Source organism: Mastomys coucha, unplaced genomic scaffold, assembly GCF_008632895.1.
Source record: "Mastomys coucha isolate ucsf_1 unplaced genomic scaffold, UCSF_Mcou_1 pScaffold22, whole genome shotgun sequence".
Lineage (NCBI taxonomy): Eukaryota > Metazoa > Chordata > Mammalia > Rodentia > Muridae > Mastomys > Mastomys coucha.
This window is the reverse complement of record NW_022196905.1, coordinates 107,370,633-107,390,209: the sequence shown is the minus strand read 5'-3', so window position 1 is coordinate 107,390,209 and position 19,577 is coordinate 107,370,633. Positions and strand designations below refer to the sequence as shown.

Below are 19,577 nucleotides of genomic sequence, written 5' to 3'. Positions count from 1 at the left end.
TCTGAGACAGCCAACAGGGCAGCCATTTTGGCTTATGAAGATGGCCACTTTGGGATGCTCACCTAAGAGTGTATAGGCATCGTCATAGAGCGGCCGTGTGCAGCCTGAACACAAAAAAGCCGCTGTGGGTGTGGCATTAAACCTTTATAAACATCTGACCCTTTAACCCCTGCTGTGGGTAAAGGAATAGGTCACATCTGTGAGGCACGGGGAGAATTCCGATCCGTCTGGGGTTTCAAAGCTGGTGTCTTCATGACATGGCCACTGTTTTGCCCAAATGCCCTTCAGAGCCCAGGACAGAGGCACTAACCCTTAGGGGTCTGGATGGACAGTGCACCCCCTTGGTAGTGGGTCTGAGTACTGCAGGAAGCTGAGTTAAGGTAGGGCTTAGTGAACTCAGCGGAAGACTTGAGTCCTGGTTTTGCAGGAGAACAAATGTTCTATTCTCACGGCCAGCCCTTGGGCTTCGGATCTGATCAAGGCTTCCTAGGGAATGCCACCCGATTGACCACACTGTCTCCCTGACACCAGCTTAAAGGACTGGGGCTCACTAGACTCAACTCACCTTTGTAGGAAATGCTCATACTTGCGCCTGTAGGCGAAGCCGGCCCGCCGCACACGCAGGTGCTCCATTAGCCCCAGGTACTTGATCTGATGGCTGATGAGGAAGTCATCAAACTTGCCTTTGGAGAAATAGAAGAGAGTCACCTGCCTGGGTCATGGAAGAGTTTTTAGAAAGTGCCTCTGGATCATCAAAGAAGTCCCTCTCAGTAAGTCTAGCATCTAGTGTTTTTTTCTCTTGTTTTTGCCTGTATCTACCCTGCTCCCAAGCAAGAGCCTGGCCCCGCCCCTCCTCAACCTAGCTCTGCATCCTGCCCCCTCCCATGGCTCTGCCTCCTGACCCCGCCCTCCCCTAACCTAGCTCTGCCTCCTGACCCTGCCCTCCCCCAAGCTAGCCCTGCCTCCTCTAGAGCCTGGCTTGGCCTCCTGAGATTAAAGGTATGCCACCAGGGCCAGCCATTTTCTAAAAGTTTGTTTTACTTTTAAGTGCGTGTGTAAGAAAGAGTACAACCTCAATTGTTAGTCCTCACTTTCTATCTTCCATCAGATAGGATCTCCTGTTGTTTTCTGAGGTGTACTAGCACAGCAGGGTTGCCCACAAGCTAACCAGGGATTCTGCCTCTGCCTCCCACCTTTCCATGGGATCACTTGCGTTAGAAACACAGATAACTGTGTCTGACTTTATGTGGGTTCCGGGTATTTGAACTCAGATCCTCATGCTTGTAAGGCAAGCGCTTCACCCACTAAGCCATATCCCAGCCCCGGATTGTTTGAGAAGGAAAAGAGCTCATATCCAAGGAGAAGGCTGTGGTGGGTTTGGAGTTCTTAAGCATGGCCACCCTGCTTTGCTTCCCCCATCCTGAGCTCAGTGCTCAGTGGTCAGTCACTCACTGGGTTCCTTCCTCTCGTTGGGCTTGATGCAGCGGATGTAGGAAGGCTCTTTGGAGATGAGAATTTCCAGGAGGCTGCTCAGGCTGTTCTTAAACTGAGTCCCAACCTATGCGATGAGAGGACATATTGAGTAGACACCCCTGCTTCCTGTCCTGCTGAGCTCTGGAGACAGCACAGCACAGGCGCAGCTGCTCCCATCCCCCACCCCAGGCCAGAATTCTGCCTATTTTTTGAGGCAGGTTTTGCCCACAGCCTGGAGGCTGGAGATGACCTGTTCTGGGAAGGTCAGTTCCCAGTACTTTGGGGCCATGGGCTTCTCGGGCACATGAAGATTTTCCTATCTAAACGAGAGAGGGACAAAACACAGAGAAACGTGTAGACAGTGGCTGGGTAGTGTGCTGTGCGCAAAGATACTAGGTCCCCATTAAGCGTCAGCCAGGCTCTTAGCTCAGGAGCGCGGCTGCAGTATTATGACTGGGTTCTGAGGTGTCCTTCAGAGGCCTATGTACTGAAACCGTGGTCCCCAGAGCAGCAGCTTTTACAGGGAATGGAGGGCTCTTATGTCATTGTCAGAGTCAGAGCCTGCTGGTGTTGGGCTTGGTGGGTTTTTTGAGGGGGCGGTTCTTTAGGAGGAGCATGGGCTCTTTAAAAGGTGGGGCCTCCTGGGAAGAAGTAAGTTACTTAGCTTTGAAAGGTGTATTTCCCACCCCCCATCCCCCCCACCCCACCCCCCCACCCCGCAAGTCTCTCCACACATCTTTGCTATGGTGCTCCATGCCTCCCACACCCAGAGGCCACGGAGTGCAGTCTCCAAAACCAGGAACTAAATCAGCGTTTAAGATTTTTTCCCTCAAGGGTTTTGTCATAGGGCGGGAAAGCTGGCTCACACATGCCCAGCACCTTATGGATCAAGGCCACCACTGGGTCCAGACCCCTGACCCTAGTTCCAAGTCCCTTCATTGACGGTATTTCCTCAGATCCTCTTGCTCTCAGACTGTAACCCCTTGAGAACAAAGAATCCCCTGTGCCCAGGCCCACTCCCAGTACGGCTGCCTGCAAAGGAATGAACTGATACAAAGTTTACACATGCGTTTTTTGTATGTATCTGTGAGAGGAGAGAGTAGTCACTGTTACCCTGTGGCTTCTGTTCCCTTGCTAAATTCACACCAGCATCTCTCCCTCACCCACCGTGGGTGGTCGCCTCCGGTTCTCAAGCTCCGCCACCAGGAAACATTCCCTCAAGATGCTGTTCTTGGAGCTGCACAGCACCTGTGTTAAAGAGAGGCCACACTGAACTGGCTGCTGTCGGAATTCTAGAGGCCATCAGGGGACAGCAGAACCACCTGCTCCGTGGGCACTTAAAGATACTCCCCACCACCGAAGAGTGAAGAGACAAAGAAATGGGGAACAAGGGGCTTTACTGGTAGATTGTTTTCTTCCTGTAGTGAAACCCTGAGTTCCACACCCAGCATTGCCAAAGAGCACAAGAGAAGGAGGCGTCCACATGCCTGGGCCTCTGCCTTGTGTACTTCTGGAGGCATCTAGTTTTCTGTAATGTGATTAAGCAAGAATTGTCTCCAGCCCACCTTAGTGCTGGGGAGTAAGTCAACCCATGAACAATCAATCATAAGGAGGCCAGAGCGAGTGAAGGTGCAAGGTGCCTTGCACTGCTGTGTAGGGGAAAGGGAACAGAGGACGCACAGCCTGGCCTCGGCCACTAGCAGGAGGACTCAGAAAACGGCAGATGCTGGCTCTCAGGAGACAGACACAGTGACGTGAAGCCAAAGACTCTAGGCTTTTGTATTAGCTGGTCCTACTCCATCAATCTTTGAAATAATCTATTATAAGGAAAATGCACCCCCTTTTTATTCTTTTATATATATATAGCCTTTTTAAAAAGATTTATTTATTTATTTTATATATATGAATATACTGTAGCTGTCTTCAGACGCACCAGAAGAGGGCATCAAATTCCATTAGAGATAGTTGTGAGTCACCATGTAGTTGCTGGGAATTGAACTCAGGACGTTTGGAAGAGCAGTCAGTGCTCTTAACTGCTGAGCCATCTCTTCAGCCCTTATCCTTGTTTATAAATCGTATTTGGTGCCTTGCATATGCTCAGCCCCAGCCTATGTTGCCATCACTACAGTCTTCCTCCTCTTCTAATCTTTATGTTTTTCTTTTAAACACTATCATTAGCTAGCCAAGGTTGGCCTTAGACTCAAGATCCTCCCATTTCCCTCCCTCAGATGCTGGGGTCACAGGTGTGTGACAGGTGTGTGACAGGTGTGTGACAGGTATGTGACAGGTGTGTGACAGGTATGTGACAGGTGTATGACACCACCTCTGGAAGAAGTCCTTAATTTTAATAAAACTGAGAGGTTAAAAAGTCCTTGGAGCTGGGCAGTGGTGGCTCACACATTTAATCCCAGCACTTGGGAGGCAAAGGCAGGCAGATTTCTGAGTTTGAGGCCAGCCTGGTCTACAGAGTGTTTCAGGACAGCCAGAGCTGCACAGAGAAACCCTGTCTCAAAAAAAAAAAAACCAAACAGACAGACAGACAGACAGAAAAAGTCCTTGTATTTCATAAAATCTCAGTCAGCTTTAAAACAGGAAATTCTGTTGGTTTTCCCAGACAGGGCCTCATGCAGTTCATGGCTGCAAACTGATGTGTATCCAAGGATAGTTTCAAACTCCTGGCCCTCTTGCCCCTACCTCCCAGATGCTAGGGAAGATTATAGGCTGCCTGTAGTTCCAGTTGAGGACATAATCCATGGACAAGAAAGTTCCAGAAAATCCAGAGCGCCACGTAGACTTTTGTTTCACTGTTAGTAACACGTGAGGTGAAGATTCAGACTCACCTCCTTCAGGTGTCTGTAAAGCAGGTCATTGTTTTTCTCCAAGAATCCTGGGTTTTTTAAAAAAATAAAAAATAAAATAAAATAAAATAAAAGTCTCAATCAATGCAATTCCACACTGACTACTAGCTAAGACACATCCTGGTGTGGTGGTTTGTATATGCTTGGCCCCAGAGAGTGGCACTATTAGAGGGTGTGGCCTTGCTGGAGTGGGTGTGGCCTTGCTGGAGGGATGTGGCCTTGCTGGAGGGATGTGGCCTTGCTGGAGAGGTGTGGCCTTGTTAGAGTAGGTGTGTCCTTGTTGGAGTGGGTGTGTCACTGTGGGTAGGGCTTGAAGACCTCTTCCTAGATGCCCGGGCATCAGTCTTCCACTTGCAGCCTTCAGATGAAGATGTAGAACTCTCAGCTCCTTCTCCAGCACCATGCCTGCCTGGATGCTGCCATGCTTCTCCCTTCATGATAATGGACTGAACCTCTGAACCTGTAAGCCAGCCCCAATTAAATGTTGTCCTTATAAGAGTTGCCTTGGTCATGGTGCCTCTTCACAGCAGTAAACCCTAAGTAAGACACCTGGTGACATCTGAGGTTGCATGGGGCTTCCCAGCCTTTACAATACTGAGACCAGCTGGGTCTCGGCAGTGAGCTGTGAGCTGCGCTGTGAGCTAAGCCTGGGGCAACACCCAGCCCTCTGCTCACTCACACTAGAAGCACACCCTGTCTGCAACGAGGTACATCAGACAGCCAGACGGCATGGGAGACACTCTCCCTTTACCCCCAGGGAGAGCCAGACATTCCGGGCAGACACCCTCCCTGTATAACTCTAGAGTACCAGATACTCTAGGGGACAATTTCCCAGGCTGAGAGGCAGGTCCTCTGAGGCAGGCTATTGTATGATGTGCGACCTTGATTCAAAGTGATCCAATAGCAATGACTTATGACTCACAGAGACAGGAGGGCACCAAGCCCCGGGAGGTGAGCTGATACCTTTGACAAAGGCAAACTCCCCTGGTGTCCTTTCCCATTCTCTGGTGCTGTACTGATTTTGTTGGTTAGTTGAGACAAGGTGCTACCATGCAGTTCTGACTGGCCTGCAACTCGCTCTGTAGACCAGGCTGGCCTCGAAATATAAATCGAATCATCTCAACAGAGAATCAATCTATTCTTTTTTTTAAAAGTGCTCTATATTGCTTTGCATTTAAAGAAAAAAACATTAAAATGTGTTCTATTACTTTAAAAAGATTCTTAGTGATGAACCTTCTGGTGCCTTGGAAGATACCGCCAATTAACAGAAAGTGTTGTGCCAGGAAACATTTCTGAACCCCAAAAGTCCTCCAAGGAGCAAATTCAGGCAAGCATTTGAAGAAGCAAGAAGGGGTTATCTAGCCTGCCACACAGCTGATTGAGGGCTGTTATGGCCTTTAACATAATTGACTAGTGCTGGGAGCCAAACCATAAACTTAACTTCTGCTTTCCTCCTGATTGGTGGTTGTTAGAAAGTGAGGTGCCAGGGGCAGGCTTGCAACCTGGGGGTGCAGATTTGTTGGGGAATAACCTGACTAAGATGGAGTCTGAACCTGCTGGGTGGTGGTGGCTCACGCCTTTAATCCTAGCACTTGGGAGGCAGAGGCAGACGAATTTCTGAGTTCAAGGCTGGCCTGGTCTCCAGAGTGAGTTCCAGGACAGCCAGGGCTACACAGAGAAACCCTGTCTCGGAAAAAAAAAAAAAAAAAAGATGGAGTCTGAACCTGAAAGATCTGGTCTCTCAAAAAGGTCAGTTCTCAGAATTGGGGAAGATACTGGCAAATACTATATCTGACAAAGGTCTAGTGTCCATAATATATAAAGAACTCTCATGATTCAACAAAAAAAATTTTTTTTTTGTTTTTTCAAGACAGGGTTTCTCTGTATAGCCCTGGCTGTCCTGGTACTCACTCTGTAGACCAGGCTGGCCTCGAACTCAGAAATCCAACTGCCTCTGTCTCCCAAGTGCTGGGATTAAAGGTGTGCGCCACCACCACCCTCAACAATAATTTTTTAATGGGCAAAGTATCTAAGTAGGTATTTATCCAGGGAAGATATACAAATGACTGGCAAGTACACACCTGCCCAGAAGGCTGCTGGCAGAGCATTGTGGGTGCTGGGGAGGATGAGGAGAGACTAGGACCATAGCAGTCAGGAGGCTCCTGAAAATGCTAAGCAGGGACTTCCATGGGACCCAGTCGCTCCCTTCCTCACCGTTCACCCAGGAAATTAAAATCAACCTTGGCATCCCAGCTTTGGAAAGCTGAGGCAAGAAGACAGTAAGTGCAGAGCTGGCCTGGGCAGCGTAGTGAGACTGTCCCAAAAGTCTAAAGCCTTTCATGCATGCATGGCCCCAGATGCAGTCGCCAGTATTGTGAGGGAGGGGGCTCTGGCAGGCATATCCCAAGTATCAGTTTTCACCATGGCTAGAAGGATAAGCACCCTGAATGGTTACTGAACCCCGGGCACAGAGAAGCTTATCCAGAGAAAGGAATATTACTGGACAATGAAGATGAATGCCTAACATGGAGGAAGCTTGAAATCTTACGCTAATGAGGGAAATCAGACCCTCACAGCTCACAAGTGGGATTTTCCAGGCCAGACCAGAAGCTATGGACTTAGGAAGGGCATTGGTTCATTGCTTAGTGCTGTGGGGGAGTGGCGGGGGGGGTGTGGGCAGGCAGTGTTCTAAAATGAAGCCAGGTACGCAGGTACACAACACTGAATTCACTAAAACCCCTGAGTTGCACATGTCAATGGATGAAGTATATGCTGTATGAATACTACTTTATTTATTTAAAAACTGGTGGTTATTTTGTAAAGCCCAACCAACTCCATTTTTGTTTTTGTTGTTGTTGTTGTTGTTTGTTGTTTTCTTCGAGACAGGGTTTCTCTGTGTAGCCCTGGCTGTCCTGGAACTCACTCTGTAGACCAGGCTGGCCTCAAACTCAGAAATCTGCCTGCCTCGGCCTCCCAAGTGCTGGGATTAAAGGCGTGTGCCACCACCACCCAGCGCAACTCCATTTATGAAGAAACTCCATTTTGTGTGAGACCAGTGGCTAAACTCCCAATTCCAGGAAGAAAATCACAAAGTCCACCCGAGCAAACATCCTTTGACAACTCTTCCTTAGGGACAGCCAGTCAGGCTACTATAGCAGGGTCACAGTACCCAGAGATAACCTAAGACATCCTGCACAGAAGAGATAATCTGTCTGTCTGTCTGGTGGTTTTGACCCCATGTTCAACTCCTGCAGATTATGCTGGAGATGCAGTTTTTAAAATATTAACTTGCTGACCTGTATGGAAATTCCCCAAGTTTGCTGTAACTACAATAAATACCCTGCACCCCTAGACTTGGGCTCTCATTTCAGACCCTCTGTGATGGGTACTGATGAAAGTCCTTGCTCTCGAGCTCGTAATAAATGACCCTTGACCCTTGTGTATCTGCATCGGAATTGGCTCTACAGTGGTCTTTCGGGTCCCTGTGACTTGGGAATAACAATATCAGTAATTAATAAATAAAGACCTTTCAGGTGATTTGCTTGAATGTGACACTAAGGAACTTTGGGGTGGCCACAGATAGCATCTCCTTGGAGGACTTCCTTTCTCCTGAATCCTGGTGACCTGCATGGCTGTGACCCACCCCAGCCACTCACCTTTGGTGCAGTAGGTAACCTCTCCTGCATAATGCAGGAGGCAGAATTCCAGCCAACCGATCCTCTTCCGGCCCTTTGGACCGGCCAGCTTCCGGCTACAAGACACAAACACAGACCACCTCTGCAGCAGTGAGCATGACCAAGAAGGACTGGGCCATCTACATTGAAACTGACTGCGTGGGGGTTCCTGGGGGGCCTTGCTCCCAAACTGGCTGTCTACCAGGTCTCTCATAATCAGAGCCTTCCTTTGCTTAAGCTAGTAAGGAAGAAAAACATATGTCTGTGAAAAACATTCAACCTTTGTTTTGTCTTGTTTAAGACAAGTGACCTGGGCTGAGGGATTGGCTGGGTGGAAAGAACACTTGCCTAGCAAGCATAAAGCCCTGGGTTCCCTCAACAACACAGGGGATTTGTCCTAGTTTTAAATTTTGTATATATGGGCGTTTTGCCTGCATGTATGTCAGTCGGTGTGTCACATTTGTGCCTAGTGCCTGCTGAGAAGATGGGCTTGGATACTCTGGAACTGGAGGTTGGGTATGGTGGCATGATTTTAATTCCAGTATTCAGGAGACAGGAAGATCTTTCTGAGTTTAAGGCCATCCTAGTTTAAATGAACTTCAGGTCAGTCAAGGCTACATAGTGAGTCCCTGTCTCAAAGAAGGGGAGGAGGGCCGGGAGGTGGTGGCGCATGCCTTTAATCCCAGCATTTGGGAGGCAGAGGAAGGTAGATTTCTGAGTTCGAGGCCAGCCTGGTCTACAGAGTGAGTTCCAGGACAGCCAAGGCTACACAGAGAAACCCTGTCTCGAAAAAACAAAACAACAACAAAAAAAAAAAAGAAAGAAAGAAAGAAAGAAAGAAAGAAAGAAAGAAAGAAAGAAAGAAAAGAAAAGAAGGGGAGGAGGAAGAGGAGGAGGAGGAAGAAGAGATAGAGGGAGAGGAAGTATTAGGTTATGTTGTGTGAAGGTGTCTGTGTATAGTCAATTGTTGATTGCTGTGCTGGCAGAGAGCTAAGTACTGGCCTGATTTGGGTATTGTCACTCTTCTCAGTCACCTGTCTGGGTATTTCACAAACACTCTGTGTCCTGAACTGTTGATTGACTTTATAAAGATCTGAAGGTCAGTAGCTAAGCAGGAAAGGGGTGCAGGGAGTACGAGAGGATCTCTGGGAGAAGAATGGGGGCGGGGGATTTGCCAGCGGCACATGGAGGTATTTGGATGCACGGGGACTGAGGGAGAGGTAAAGAACTAGCTAGAGGTGAGTCATGGTGCCCAGTGGGCTAGGATAATAAAATTAAGTTAGATGAGCTGACTGGGAAGCAGCCCAATCTGAAGGCCTGAGCTATAATAGAAATCAGTAAGTCTCTGTGTCATTATTTAACCACTGGTGGGTCTAGATCCAGGAAGTCCCTGGAAGAGGAGGAGGAAGAAGGAAGTAGAAGGAGGAAGAAGAAGGAAGAAGAATTAGAAGAAGGAGGAGGAGGAAGAGGAAGAAGAAGAAATAGTGAGACAGGCTGACTCCATGACAAGCTTCAAATTGGCAGTTCAGGAGACTTAGGCCTAAATCTGTTTTTGAGAACTGGGCAGGTCCAGGAAAATCAATTCCTGGAAACACCCCAGGCCTCAGGCAGCCAATCAGAAACTGCCTCACCATCAGAAGCTGCTCCATCACCTGGTCTGAGGCAAGGGCGATGGGCCAGCAACAGTTTCCAGACTTCCTCAGTAACAGTTTCCAGCACCCCACCCCACCCCAACAATGGTTCTGGAATGTCCCTAGAGATAGAGGCAACAGATTAAGATAAAGATCACCTATACCCCTCTCCAGAATTCCCCTAATGTGCTTTAAGCTAGGCCTAGAAGCTCACTGGGGCATCTCCATCTTGGTAGATGGTAGACCCCAGCATGCTGGACTTCTGCAGAATAAACACATATTTTTTTTTTGCTTTGCTTTTGCATATTATTTGAGTTTGGGGTATCATTCTTCAGTGAATCATGGACCCAAAAAGGAGAAAGAAGGAAGAAGGAAGAGGATGAAGAAGAGGAGGAGGAAAAGGAGGGGGAAGAAGAGGAAGAAGAGGAGGAGGAGGAGAAGGAGGAAGAAGAAGAAGAAGAAGAAGAAGAAGAAGAAGAAGAAGAAGAAGAAGAAGAAGAAGAAGAAGAAGAAGAAGAAGAAGAAGAGGAGGAGGAGGAGGAGGAGGAAGAAGAGGAAGAGGAGGAGAAGGAGGAGGAGGAGGAGGAGGAGGAGGAGGAGGAGGAGGCAAACCCAATGAAACAGCTCAGCAGCAAAGGGGCTTGCCACCAAGCCTGATGAGTTCTATCCCTGAGACCTACCTAGTGGAAGAAGAGCACTGACCTCCTCCCCAAGTTGTCCTCTGACCTCCACACAGTGTGGTACGTGTATCCATGGGCATACTCTCACACACAGATAAATAAACAAATTAACATATTCTTTAAAGGCATGGCTGTTTGGTTTTAGACCCAGGGCCAAGGAACTGAGGTGCATATTGTACACACCAAAGCCAACCTGGCCTTCAGGTTATCCCAGCATTCCTCAGTCCCTACCTGGCATACCCTGGCCCCAACTCAAACTTTCCAGCCCAGGGGTTGGGCTTCCCTTCACCCCAGAAGCTCCTCCTTATATAATCCAGACATTTTGGTCTCTCCTTTTATTCTTTCTCTGTGTGTGTACCTCTTTTCTCTCTTCCTCCCTTACTTCCCCTGGCCCCCCACTTTCTCCATGGCAACTTCCCTGGCCTCAGTTCTTAGGACCAGTGAACTCACTCACCCAAGAGCAGCTTCTCAATAAACCTGCCTTTAATATAATCGAATCTGGTTTAAATTGGCTCATTTCACCAGTAGTGGGAAAATAACCTATCAACGGTGAAACAGTTCATTTGGCAAAACCTTTGCTATGCAAGCATGAGTCATGAGTTTGATTTCCAGAACCCAGGGAGTTGGAGGCAGGCTGGTCCCTAGAGCTCACTGGCCAGCCAGCCTACCTAAGGGACAGACCCTAAGTCCGGATGAGAGCCCATGTGTGAACATGGGGCAGTTTGTTTCTCCAGGGTCCCTTCACTTGCATACACAGCTTCATCCGTTTGTCTTCCAGCTCCGATAGGGCCCCACCAATGGTACGTTCTGTGGACAGTCACAGAGCTCCTGGGTAGGTGGGTAATAGCCTACCTCACAGGGGCTCAAATGCAGAACAGCTTGCTCGCCTCAGTCTGGGCTGCTCAGTAAGAGGCCATGCTGGGGCTGCTCGTCAAAGCCAGATTTGTTTGGTGCTGGGGTCTGAATCCCGGTCTCAGGCATAGAAGCCCTTGATTGCTGAGCCACGTTCCCAGTGCTCAAACTCAGTCATTTCTGTGCAAACCCCGGTTTAATTATGCATGCATGTTGGTGTGTGTTCTTCCATGTCTGTTCGTGTTCTTAACTGCTGAGCCATCTTTCCAACCCTCACAAGTATATAGTCTTTTAAAGTTGGAGATTGGGGGGGGGGAGGGCTGGCAAGATGGCTCAGGGGGTGAGAGCACTGACTGCTCTTCCAAAGGTCCTGAGTTCAATTCCCAGCAACCACATGGTGGCTCACAACCACCTGTAATGAGATAGGACGCCTCTTCTGGTGTGTCTGAAGACAGCTGCAGTAAATAACGCAGGAGCGAGCGGGGCCAGAGTGAGGGGGCCAGAGTGAGCGGGCAGGCAGAGGTCCTGAGATCAACAGCAGCCATACATGTGATGGCTCACAGCCATCTGTACAGCTACAGTGTACTCATACACATAAAATAAAATAAATTAAAAAATTATAAAGTTGGAGATGGGGAACTGGAGAGATGGCTCAGTGGTTAAGAGTACTGACTGTTCTTTCAAAGGTCCTGGGTTCAATTCTCAGCAACCACATGGTGGTTCACAACCATCTGTAATGAGATTTGATGCCCTCTTCTGCTGTGTCTGAAGAGAGCAATGGTGTACTTATATACGTTAAAAAAAAAAAAAACTTAAAAAAAAAAAAGAAAGAAAATCAGATTTTGAGAACATATTTGGAGAATCCCTGTCAAGCCATCTTGAGAACTCAGGACAGAAGCCTGGGAAGACACTTATGTGGGCATCATTGATACGGGTTTTTTGACACCTAGCGGTTGTTGCTGCTTTCGCTAATATCATATGTTCAGTTCCTTGTTTAGCCATGAACCATCGAGGAGGCTCTGTGTGTTGTTGAGACATGGCTTAACTACAGCCCTGGTCAGCAGGTCCCACATATTTTTCTGTTTTAAGATCTTCTGAGACAATGTCTTTCTGTGGGGCCCAGGCTGGCCTTGAACTCCCAATTCCCTGTCTCAGCCTCCCGAGCAAACGCTGAGATGGCAAGCCCATGTCAACTGCATTTGGCAGTCCCTACTGGATCTAAATTATTCCCTTCAGTCTGATTTCTACTCACAAAGGGCATGCTGACATGAGCCAGTTTTCAGGATGCTGTTTTTGTAGGTAAAGTCACTGTGCTGTATGTGTGCATACATGTGTGTGGTACCTGTGGGGGACAAACGTTGGTATTCTGCTCGATCATCTCTGCCGCCTTCTTCTTGGCAGGATCTCTCACTGAACCTAGAGCTAGGCTCGCAGCTAGCTGGGGTTAGGACCAGGGCAGCCATGCCCAGCTTCTTAAGTGGGTGCTGGGATCTGAACTCGGGGTCTCATGCTTACACAAGTGCAGGTACCCACGGGGCCACCTCTCCAGCCCCAAAGTACTTGTACTTGGACACAAGTCCAAGAAAGAAAACACAACATTCTCCTCCAGGACAGCCCTTCAGATAAATAAAGTACGCACGTTTGGAAGTGTGCATGCTTGCCCACTTTCTCCTCCAGCTTCTCCAGAAAACTCAAGTCCGTAGCTGGGCCTGGGCGGATGCATTCTTCATCCTTTCAGATGGAAAGGAGACAGCTCAGCCTCACACCAGCGCACCTGTGGGCTGGCTGACTCGGGTTCTAAGTGCTTTCAGCAGCAGCAGCTGAATGTTTTAGATTAAATTGTTGTCACCCTCCATGAGGCGGGTGGGAGGAAGGGGTAGGCCATTACATGTGCTGGGACCTCGGGGCTGGCGGAGGGAGCCTCTACCCCAGAGAGCCTGGAAATGCCACAGAGTCCATCCCCCTGTATCTGACTCGTCCTTTCCTGATCCCTTTTCCATTCTCCTCATCCTTTCTTTTGAGCCGGGACTTTGCTGTGTCTCCAGGTTGCCTCAAACTCCTGCCTTCTCAGAGCTGAGGTTACAGGTGCTGGCCAGCTCACACTCTGGCCTGTATCTTTTCATTTTTTCTTCCTTCCTTCCTTCCTTCCTTCCTTTCTTTCTTTCTTTCTTTCTTTCTTTCTTTCTTTCTTTCTTTCTTTCTTCCTTTCTCCTTCCCTTTCCCCCCACTATTCCTTGCCTCTAGTTAGAGTCTTGCTGTGTAGCTTGGAGTCGTGTCAACCTCATAATTCTCCTGCCTTAGCTTCCTGAGCATTGGAATAACAGGCATGCACTGTCACATCCCAGTCTGACTCATTTTTTTTCCTCCCTGACTCTTAGTTAGTGTCTTGATATGTAACTCAGGCCGGCCTCAAGCGCATGATTCCTGAACCCTGGGATATGAGGCATGCTCCTTCATACCCTGTTTTGACTTCCCAAAGACAGGGTTGCCACGGCAGCTTATTGAAACACTCCTAACCAGTCATCAAGGATCAGGAACAATTGTGTGCACAATGTAAAGGCATCGTGGGAAGAAAGCTGTAGAAGCAGCTGAGCCTGGACCAGCGCATCTCTCTATCCCTGAGTTAATTTCCTCAACCATGAGTCTACTCAATTGGCCATGGTCAACATATACATTTTCACACTCACCCATCACACACACACACACTCACCACCTCACACACAAACACACACTGACACACACACACTTCCCTACACATACCCTCCACCCACACTCACACACCCCCAACTCACACCCCCCCACACACACACACACTGAGGCTTCCCATTCTATAGCCTAGGCTATAGAATTTACTATGTGCTCCAGGCTGGCCTCAAACCCATGGCAATCTGCCCGAGTTGCTCGGGTTACACAGGGCTCTCCCTCTACACCTTTTGAGCCCTGGGAAGCCTCGTCCGCCTGTGGCAGACACCTAGTCAATGAGGCGGGTCACTGTTTTCTCACCAGAATAGAGATGATCCCTCTATGTCTCTCTTCTACCAAATCACAGATGATCTTGTTGTTGAAGTACTGGACAGGCTCCCACTGAAAAGACAAGAGGGAAGGGTTTTCCCAGCATGTACTGGGGCATTGAGCACATTGGCTTGACCTGGATTCTCCAAATATTTCCTTAAAAATCTGGTTTTCATATCTAACCTTCAAAAATTATACTTTGTGGGACTGGAGAGATGACTCGGTGGTTAACATTTACTGCTCTCACAGAAGACCCAAGTTCAGTTCCCAGCATGCACATCATGTGGCTTATAACTGTCTGTAACTCTGGCTCCAGGGGAACCTGCTGCTTTTCTGATCTTCACAGGCACCTGCAATAAGGTTTGCGACACACACACAGACACACACACTCACACACACAGACACACACACACAGACACACTCTCACACAGAGACACACACACAGACACACACACACACAAAATGAAATCTTTTTTTAAAATGTTACTTTTGGGGCTAGCGAAATGGCTCAGCAGGTAAAGTTGTCTGCGGCACAGGCCTGAGTTCGATCCCTGGAACCCATGGAAGGGGGAGGACTGACTCTGCGGGTGTCCCCTGGGTGTTCAGCCACATCACGCAAACATACACACAGTGCTGAAACTTAAAAACTCTTAAATGATTCTTGTTGCCAGTCCTTGCTACTTTGTGGGTTTTTCTTTCTTCCGCCCTTCTCTACCCTTTTCCCACCCATTCAACCTCAACACTAGATAAGAGAGATAAAAAGGATAGAGGGAAAGAGACCCCTGAATAAAGTTGGGGTCAGAAAGGTGGTGGCCTACATCAGGGTTAGACTACTTCCTGCCGATTAGGGGCATCGAGGTCCTTGGGGCAAATTTGAGCTTCACTGTTGGGATATCTGATTTCTTGTGGTTTTGTTTTGTTTTTTTTTTTTAATATTTATTTTTATTTATATGAGTACACTGTAACTGTCTTCAGACACACCAGAAGAGGACATCAGACCCCATTACAGATGGTTGTGAGCCACCATCTGACTGCTGGAAATTGAACTCAGGACCTCTGGAAGAGCAGACAATGCTCTTAACCATTGAGTCATCTCTCCAGCCCTTGTTTTATGCAAGTCTACTTAACAAACCAAGAACAACTATACCTCCTCTAGCATTTATAAACTCTCTGAAAAGTTCCCAGAATTTCCAGTGTCACACAATCGCAAAAGCTATATGCAGCTAGCAAAATCATGCCCCTGCTAGAGCATGAGGCAAATCATAGTCAGTAGCGTTGGACTATCCGAAATAGCCCCATATCCCACACCTGAGATTAAAATGAAAACACATTCTTATAATAGTTGTATTTTTCAAAGAAACCTAAATTCTAAAATCCTCACTACAGATATCTTCTAGATATTCCAACTATTTTCCTAGGAAAAACTAAAAGTCCTCAATCCAAGAAATGAAGAGGGGTCGGGGTAGAACTAGGGGGTACAGTGTTTTACCAGTGTGTTCAAAGCTGAGGATCCACTGCCAGCCCTGCACCCACCCCTTCCTCCCTCCCTTTCTCCTTCCTCCCACCCAACTCCATCTCAGATTCTCACCCCCCACCCCCTCTCATTTGGAGACACATCCAGTGCTCACCTCGATGCCTTCAGATTCATACTCAGCCTGCTCCGCCTTCAGCGTCCTCTCTATCAGTAGCTGCTGTAGTTTCTCATTGCAGTAATTTATACAAAACTGTTCAAAACTAGAAATACAGGGGATTTTGGTCATACAACTCATGCAGATAGACCAAGCACAGCCAAACTGCTTCTTTGCAAGAACACAGATCTTATCAATAGAGCAGTCCACTAATAAACAGGGAAAAATCCCATGGAAACAGGGTCGGGGTAGCATGTGGTTGGTTAGGGATGCAGCCTGTGGGTGAAGCACTTGCCGAGTACTGTGTGTAAATTGAGGGTGGCAGATCTGTAGTTCTAGGAGCAGGGAAACCAATTGCAGGCTCTAACACTAAGAGACAAGCAGATAAGCAGACAAGCAGACAGTGCAGACAGTGCAGGCAGTGCAGGCAGGCAGTGCAGACAGTGCAGACAGTGCAGGCAGTGCAGACAATGCAGACAGTGCAGGCAGTGCAGGCAGTGCAGGCAGGCAGTGCAGGCAGTGCAGACAGTGCAGACAGTGCAGGCAGTGCAGACAATGCAGACAGTGCAGGCAGACAGGCAGTCAGTATAGGCAGTGTAGACAGTGCAGGCAGTGCAGGCAGTGCAGACAGTGCAGGCAGTGCAGACAGTGCAGGCAGTGCAGACAGTGCAGGCAGTGCAGACAGGCAGGCAAGCAGGGCAAGCTCACCCATTTTTGTCAAAGACTTCGAAGCCATAGATGTCCAACAACCCAATCACAGTTTTTTGGGTGAAATCCTAGTGGGGGAAAAATGCATGCCATTAGCTGCTAGTGTTGTGGCTCTCCCAAAGTGGCTTCATGTGCACTAAAAATGTTTGCAGATGCCTGTGGAGACCAGAAGAGGGCACTGGATCCCCTGAAACTGGTGTTCCAGACAGCTGTGAGTTGCCTGCCATAGGTGCTGGGAACTAAACATGGGTGCTCTGCAAAAACCACAAGTGCTTTTGACACTGGAGTCATCTTTCAAGCTCTTACCCAGAAGCTCTGGTGTTGAAACTCCATCCCCACAGTGAGGCTGTAAGAGATTGAAACTAAATTTGACTATGGGGTTTGGAAGTGGGGCCTTTGGGGGTTCATCAGCTAGATAAGAGCATCAGAGTGGAGCCCCCAGGACCTGATGCTGCTGACTTCCTACAAAGAGAGAGACCAGAGAGCTGCACAGACCATGTGCTTTCTCTCTCGCTGTGTGACAATCTCTTCCTGGTCATCACCATCAGAGTAACGGGAAATAGACTGATTCTGTTAAGTTCGTCTTTGCAATCCTCTTGCTGTCCCTAAGCTTGGGACTCAGCTATAAAGCATATGGCTCCTGCCTTTTTCTTCAGCAGGGGCTCATAGTTAACTCTGGGGCCTAAGACTGGTCCTTAGCGGACCCGCCTGTGGTTTCCCTGGGCAAGCAACACCTTGCCTTCCAATTCGCTTCATGGCTTCATGTCTCTCCAGCCTCCAGGTTGCATTCCCTCCAAAACCAACAATGAAAGTGACCCACAAACTGCCAGAAAGTGCTTGCTCAGGTGAGAGGAGGCAGAGGCATGAATGTCACTTCATACAGGGGAGGTGGGCACCTCGCAGTGAGGCTCTGCTCTCAGTTTATCTCCCCAAAGCTCACCTGTCACAATCAGCATCCTCAGACTCATGTCAGCGGTATTCGGAGGACAAGGCCATGAGGCAGGGCCGCTACGATGCAGAGGCTCACGGCACATCCTGCCTCACTATGGGGCTATCCCCTGCCATGTCAGGATGCTGGAGGAGACTCCACTAGATGCAGCTTTGTGCTCCCAGCTCCCCAGTGTCCAGAACCCTGAGCTAAGGTAACATCTACATTTTATCAATCACCCAGTTTGTGGAGCGTGGTTATAGCAACTGAGGTTATGCTTGTTATTATTAATTTAAAGGTTTATTTGTGTGTATAAGCGTGTGTGTGCATGTGCACATGTGAATGCACACATATACATAGTCCTACATGTTTGGTACCCAAAGAGGCCAGAAGAGGTTCTCAAGGTCCCCTGGAACAGGAATTAAAGGTGGTCATGAGCTATCCATTGTGGATGCTGGGAACTGAACTTGGGTCCTCTGCCAGGACAGCAGCATTCTTTTTTTTTTTTTTTTAAAGATTTATTTTATTTATTTTATGTGTATGAGTACACTGTAGCTATACAGATCACCGTGAGCCGTCATGTGTGTGGCTGCTGGGAATTGAACTCAGGACCTCTGCCGGCCCCGCTCGCTCCAGGCCCTGCTTGCTCTGGCGTAATTCACTGTACCTGTCTTCAGACACACCAGAAGAGGGCGTCAGACCTCATTACAGGTGGTTGTGAGCCACCATGTGGTTTCTGGGATCCGAACTCAGGACCTTCAGAAGACCAGTTAGTGCTCTTACCGGCTGAGCCATCTTGCCAGCCCGGACAACAGCATTCTTAACTACTGAGTCATCTAGTCCAGCTTCTTCTCTTCCTCTTCTTCCTCCTCCACCTTCTCCTCATCCTCTCCCTTCTCCTCCTCTTCATTTTTATTTATTTCATCTGCATTGGTGTTTTGCCTGCATGTCTGTGTGAGGATGTCACATCCCCTAAAACTGGAGTTACGGACAGCTGTGATCTGCCATAGGGATGTGCTTGGAATTGAGCCTGAGTTCTCCAGAAGAGCAGTCTGTGCTCTTAACCATTGAGCTATCTCTCCACCCCCCTCCCCCACAATTATTCTTAGTGGGACACAGTGGACTCTTCTGTCCAAGTGGACTGAGACACTGCCTCCCAGTCTGTAGTCTGCACGACAGGCCCTAGAATCATGTCTTGATTTCTAGCTTTGAATAAACTCACATCTTATCTGATTCCTATGTAAAAAGGAAACATGACCTAAGCAGGAGGTTGAAGGTCAGCTGTGTGTCCTTAGACACATTAAAATTCTATGGCTGTAGAAAGCCATCTGGTATACCTCAGTGCTGTGCATACCAGACTTTGGGAAGGGTCGCCAAGCCAACAGGTGTACACACCTACTAGCCTACTGTGTGCAAGGCACTGGAAGACCCAGACAGACGTCACCCTTGCTGATGAGGAACTTACGGTTCATGTTCACGGGTGCTTTACATCAATACGATGACTGCAAGACATTACCACTTTAGTGAAAATGGGACATCCAATGTGTGTTGACCCACCTTGTTAACTAAGGAAGAATTGATTTTATTGACCAGCCAGGTAAATGTCCGCCCATAAACGGCCTTTGCCATGGCGTCTCTGGCGTAAACAGAGAGCTCTACTGTCAACGGGCATATCACCTGGAAAGAAGGGTAAAGGATGTCATTACAGACAGGACGAGCAGTAAGTACCCTCAGTGTCCACACTAGTCTCTGATAGTGACTGAGCATAGGACACAAGCTAGGACACCGGGACCCAGACACAGGCCTGGTGTTTGTGGGCTCAGCTCAGGGTAGAATCGGAACACTGAGGAGACTTCCAAAACTCACATGAAAGAAAAGTCCTGATGTAAGCTGAGAGTGATGGGTGCCTTAAGGACAACCGAGAGGCTGAGGCAGGTGATCAGGGAAGGGTCCTGGGTTCAGGGCTCTGGGGGCTCAGGGGTGGGGGACATGGAAAGGTGTCTCAGCAGAGGGAACAGCATGTGCAAAGACCCCTTGAAGAAGGATGCGGCAGGGATAAGGCATAAGCTGGTGGGGGATGGGAGTAAGGGATAGGGGATAAGGGGTGGGGATGGGCATAAGGGGTAAGGATGG

The 19,577-nt window shown here is 48.5% G+C and overlaps 1 protein-coding gene across 1 annotated transcript in view; it reads right to left on the bottom strand.

Annotated features, from left to right (window-relative positions):
- Positions 1-19,577, bottom strand: part of Myo1h (myosin IH) — a 48,407-nt gene that overhangs the window by 13,364 nt on the left and 15,466 nt on the right. The window contains exons 10-19 of the mRNA XM_031337487.1: positions 19,002-19,121; positions 16,517-16,584; positions 15,809-15,914; positions 14,172-14,252; positions 12,808-12,899; positions 7,988-8,082; positions 4,314-4,360; positions 2,641-2,721; positions 1,453-1,558; positions 566-683 (exon numbers count right to left, since the gene is read on the bottom strand). Of these exons, the coding sequence (XP_031193347.1) occupies positions 566-683; positions 1,453-1,558; positions 2,641-2,721; positions 4,314-4,360; positions 7,988-8,082; positions 12,808-12,899; positions 14,172-14,252; positions 15,809-15,914; positions 16,517-16,584; positions 19,002-19,121 (914 nt within the window). The remainder of the gene's footprint in view (positions 1-565; positions 684-1,452; positions 1,559-2,640; positions 2,722-4,313; positions 4,361-7,987; positions 8,083-12,807; positions 12,900-14,171; positions 14,253-15,808; positions 15,915-16,516; positions 16,585-19,001; positions 19,122-19,577) is intronic.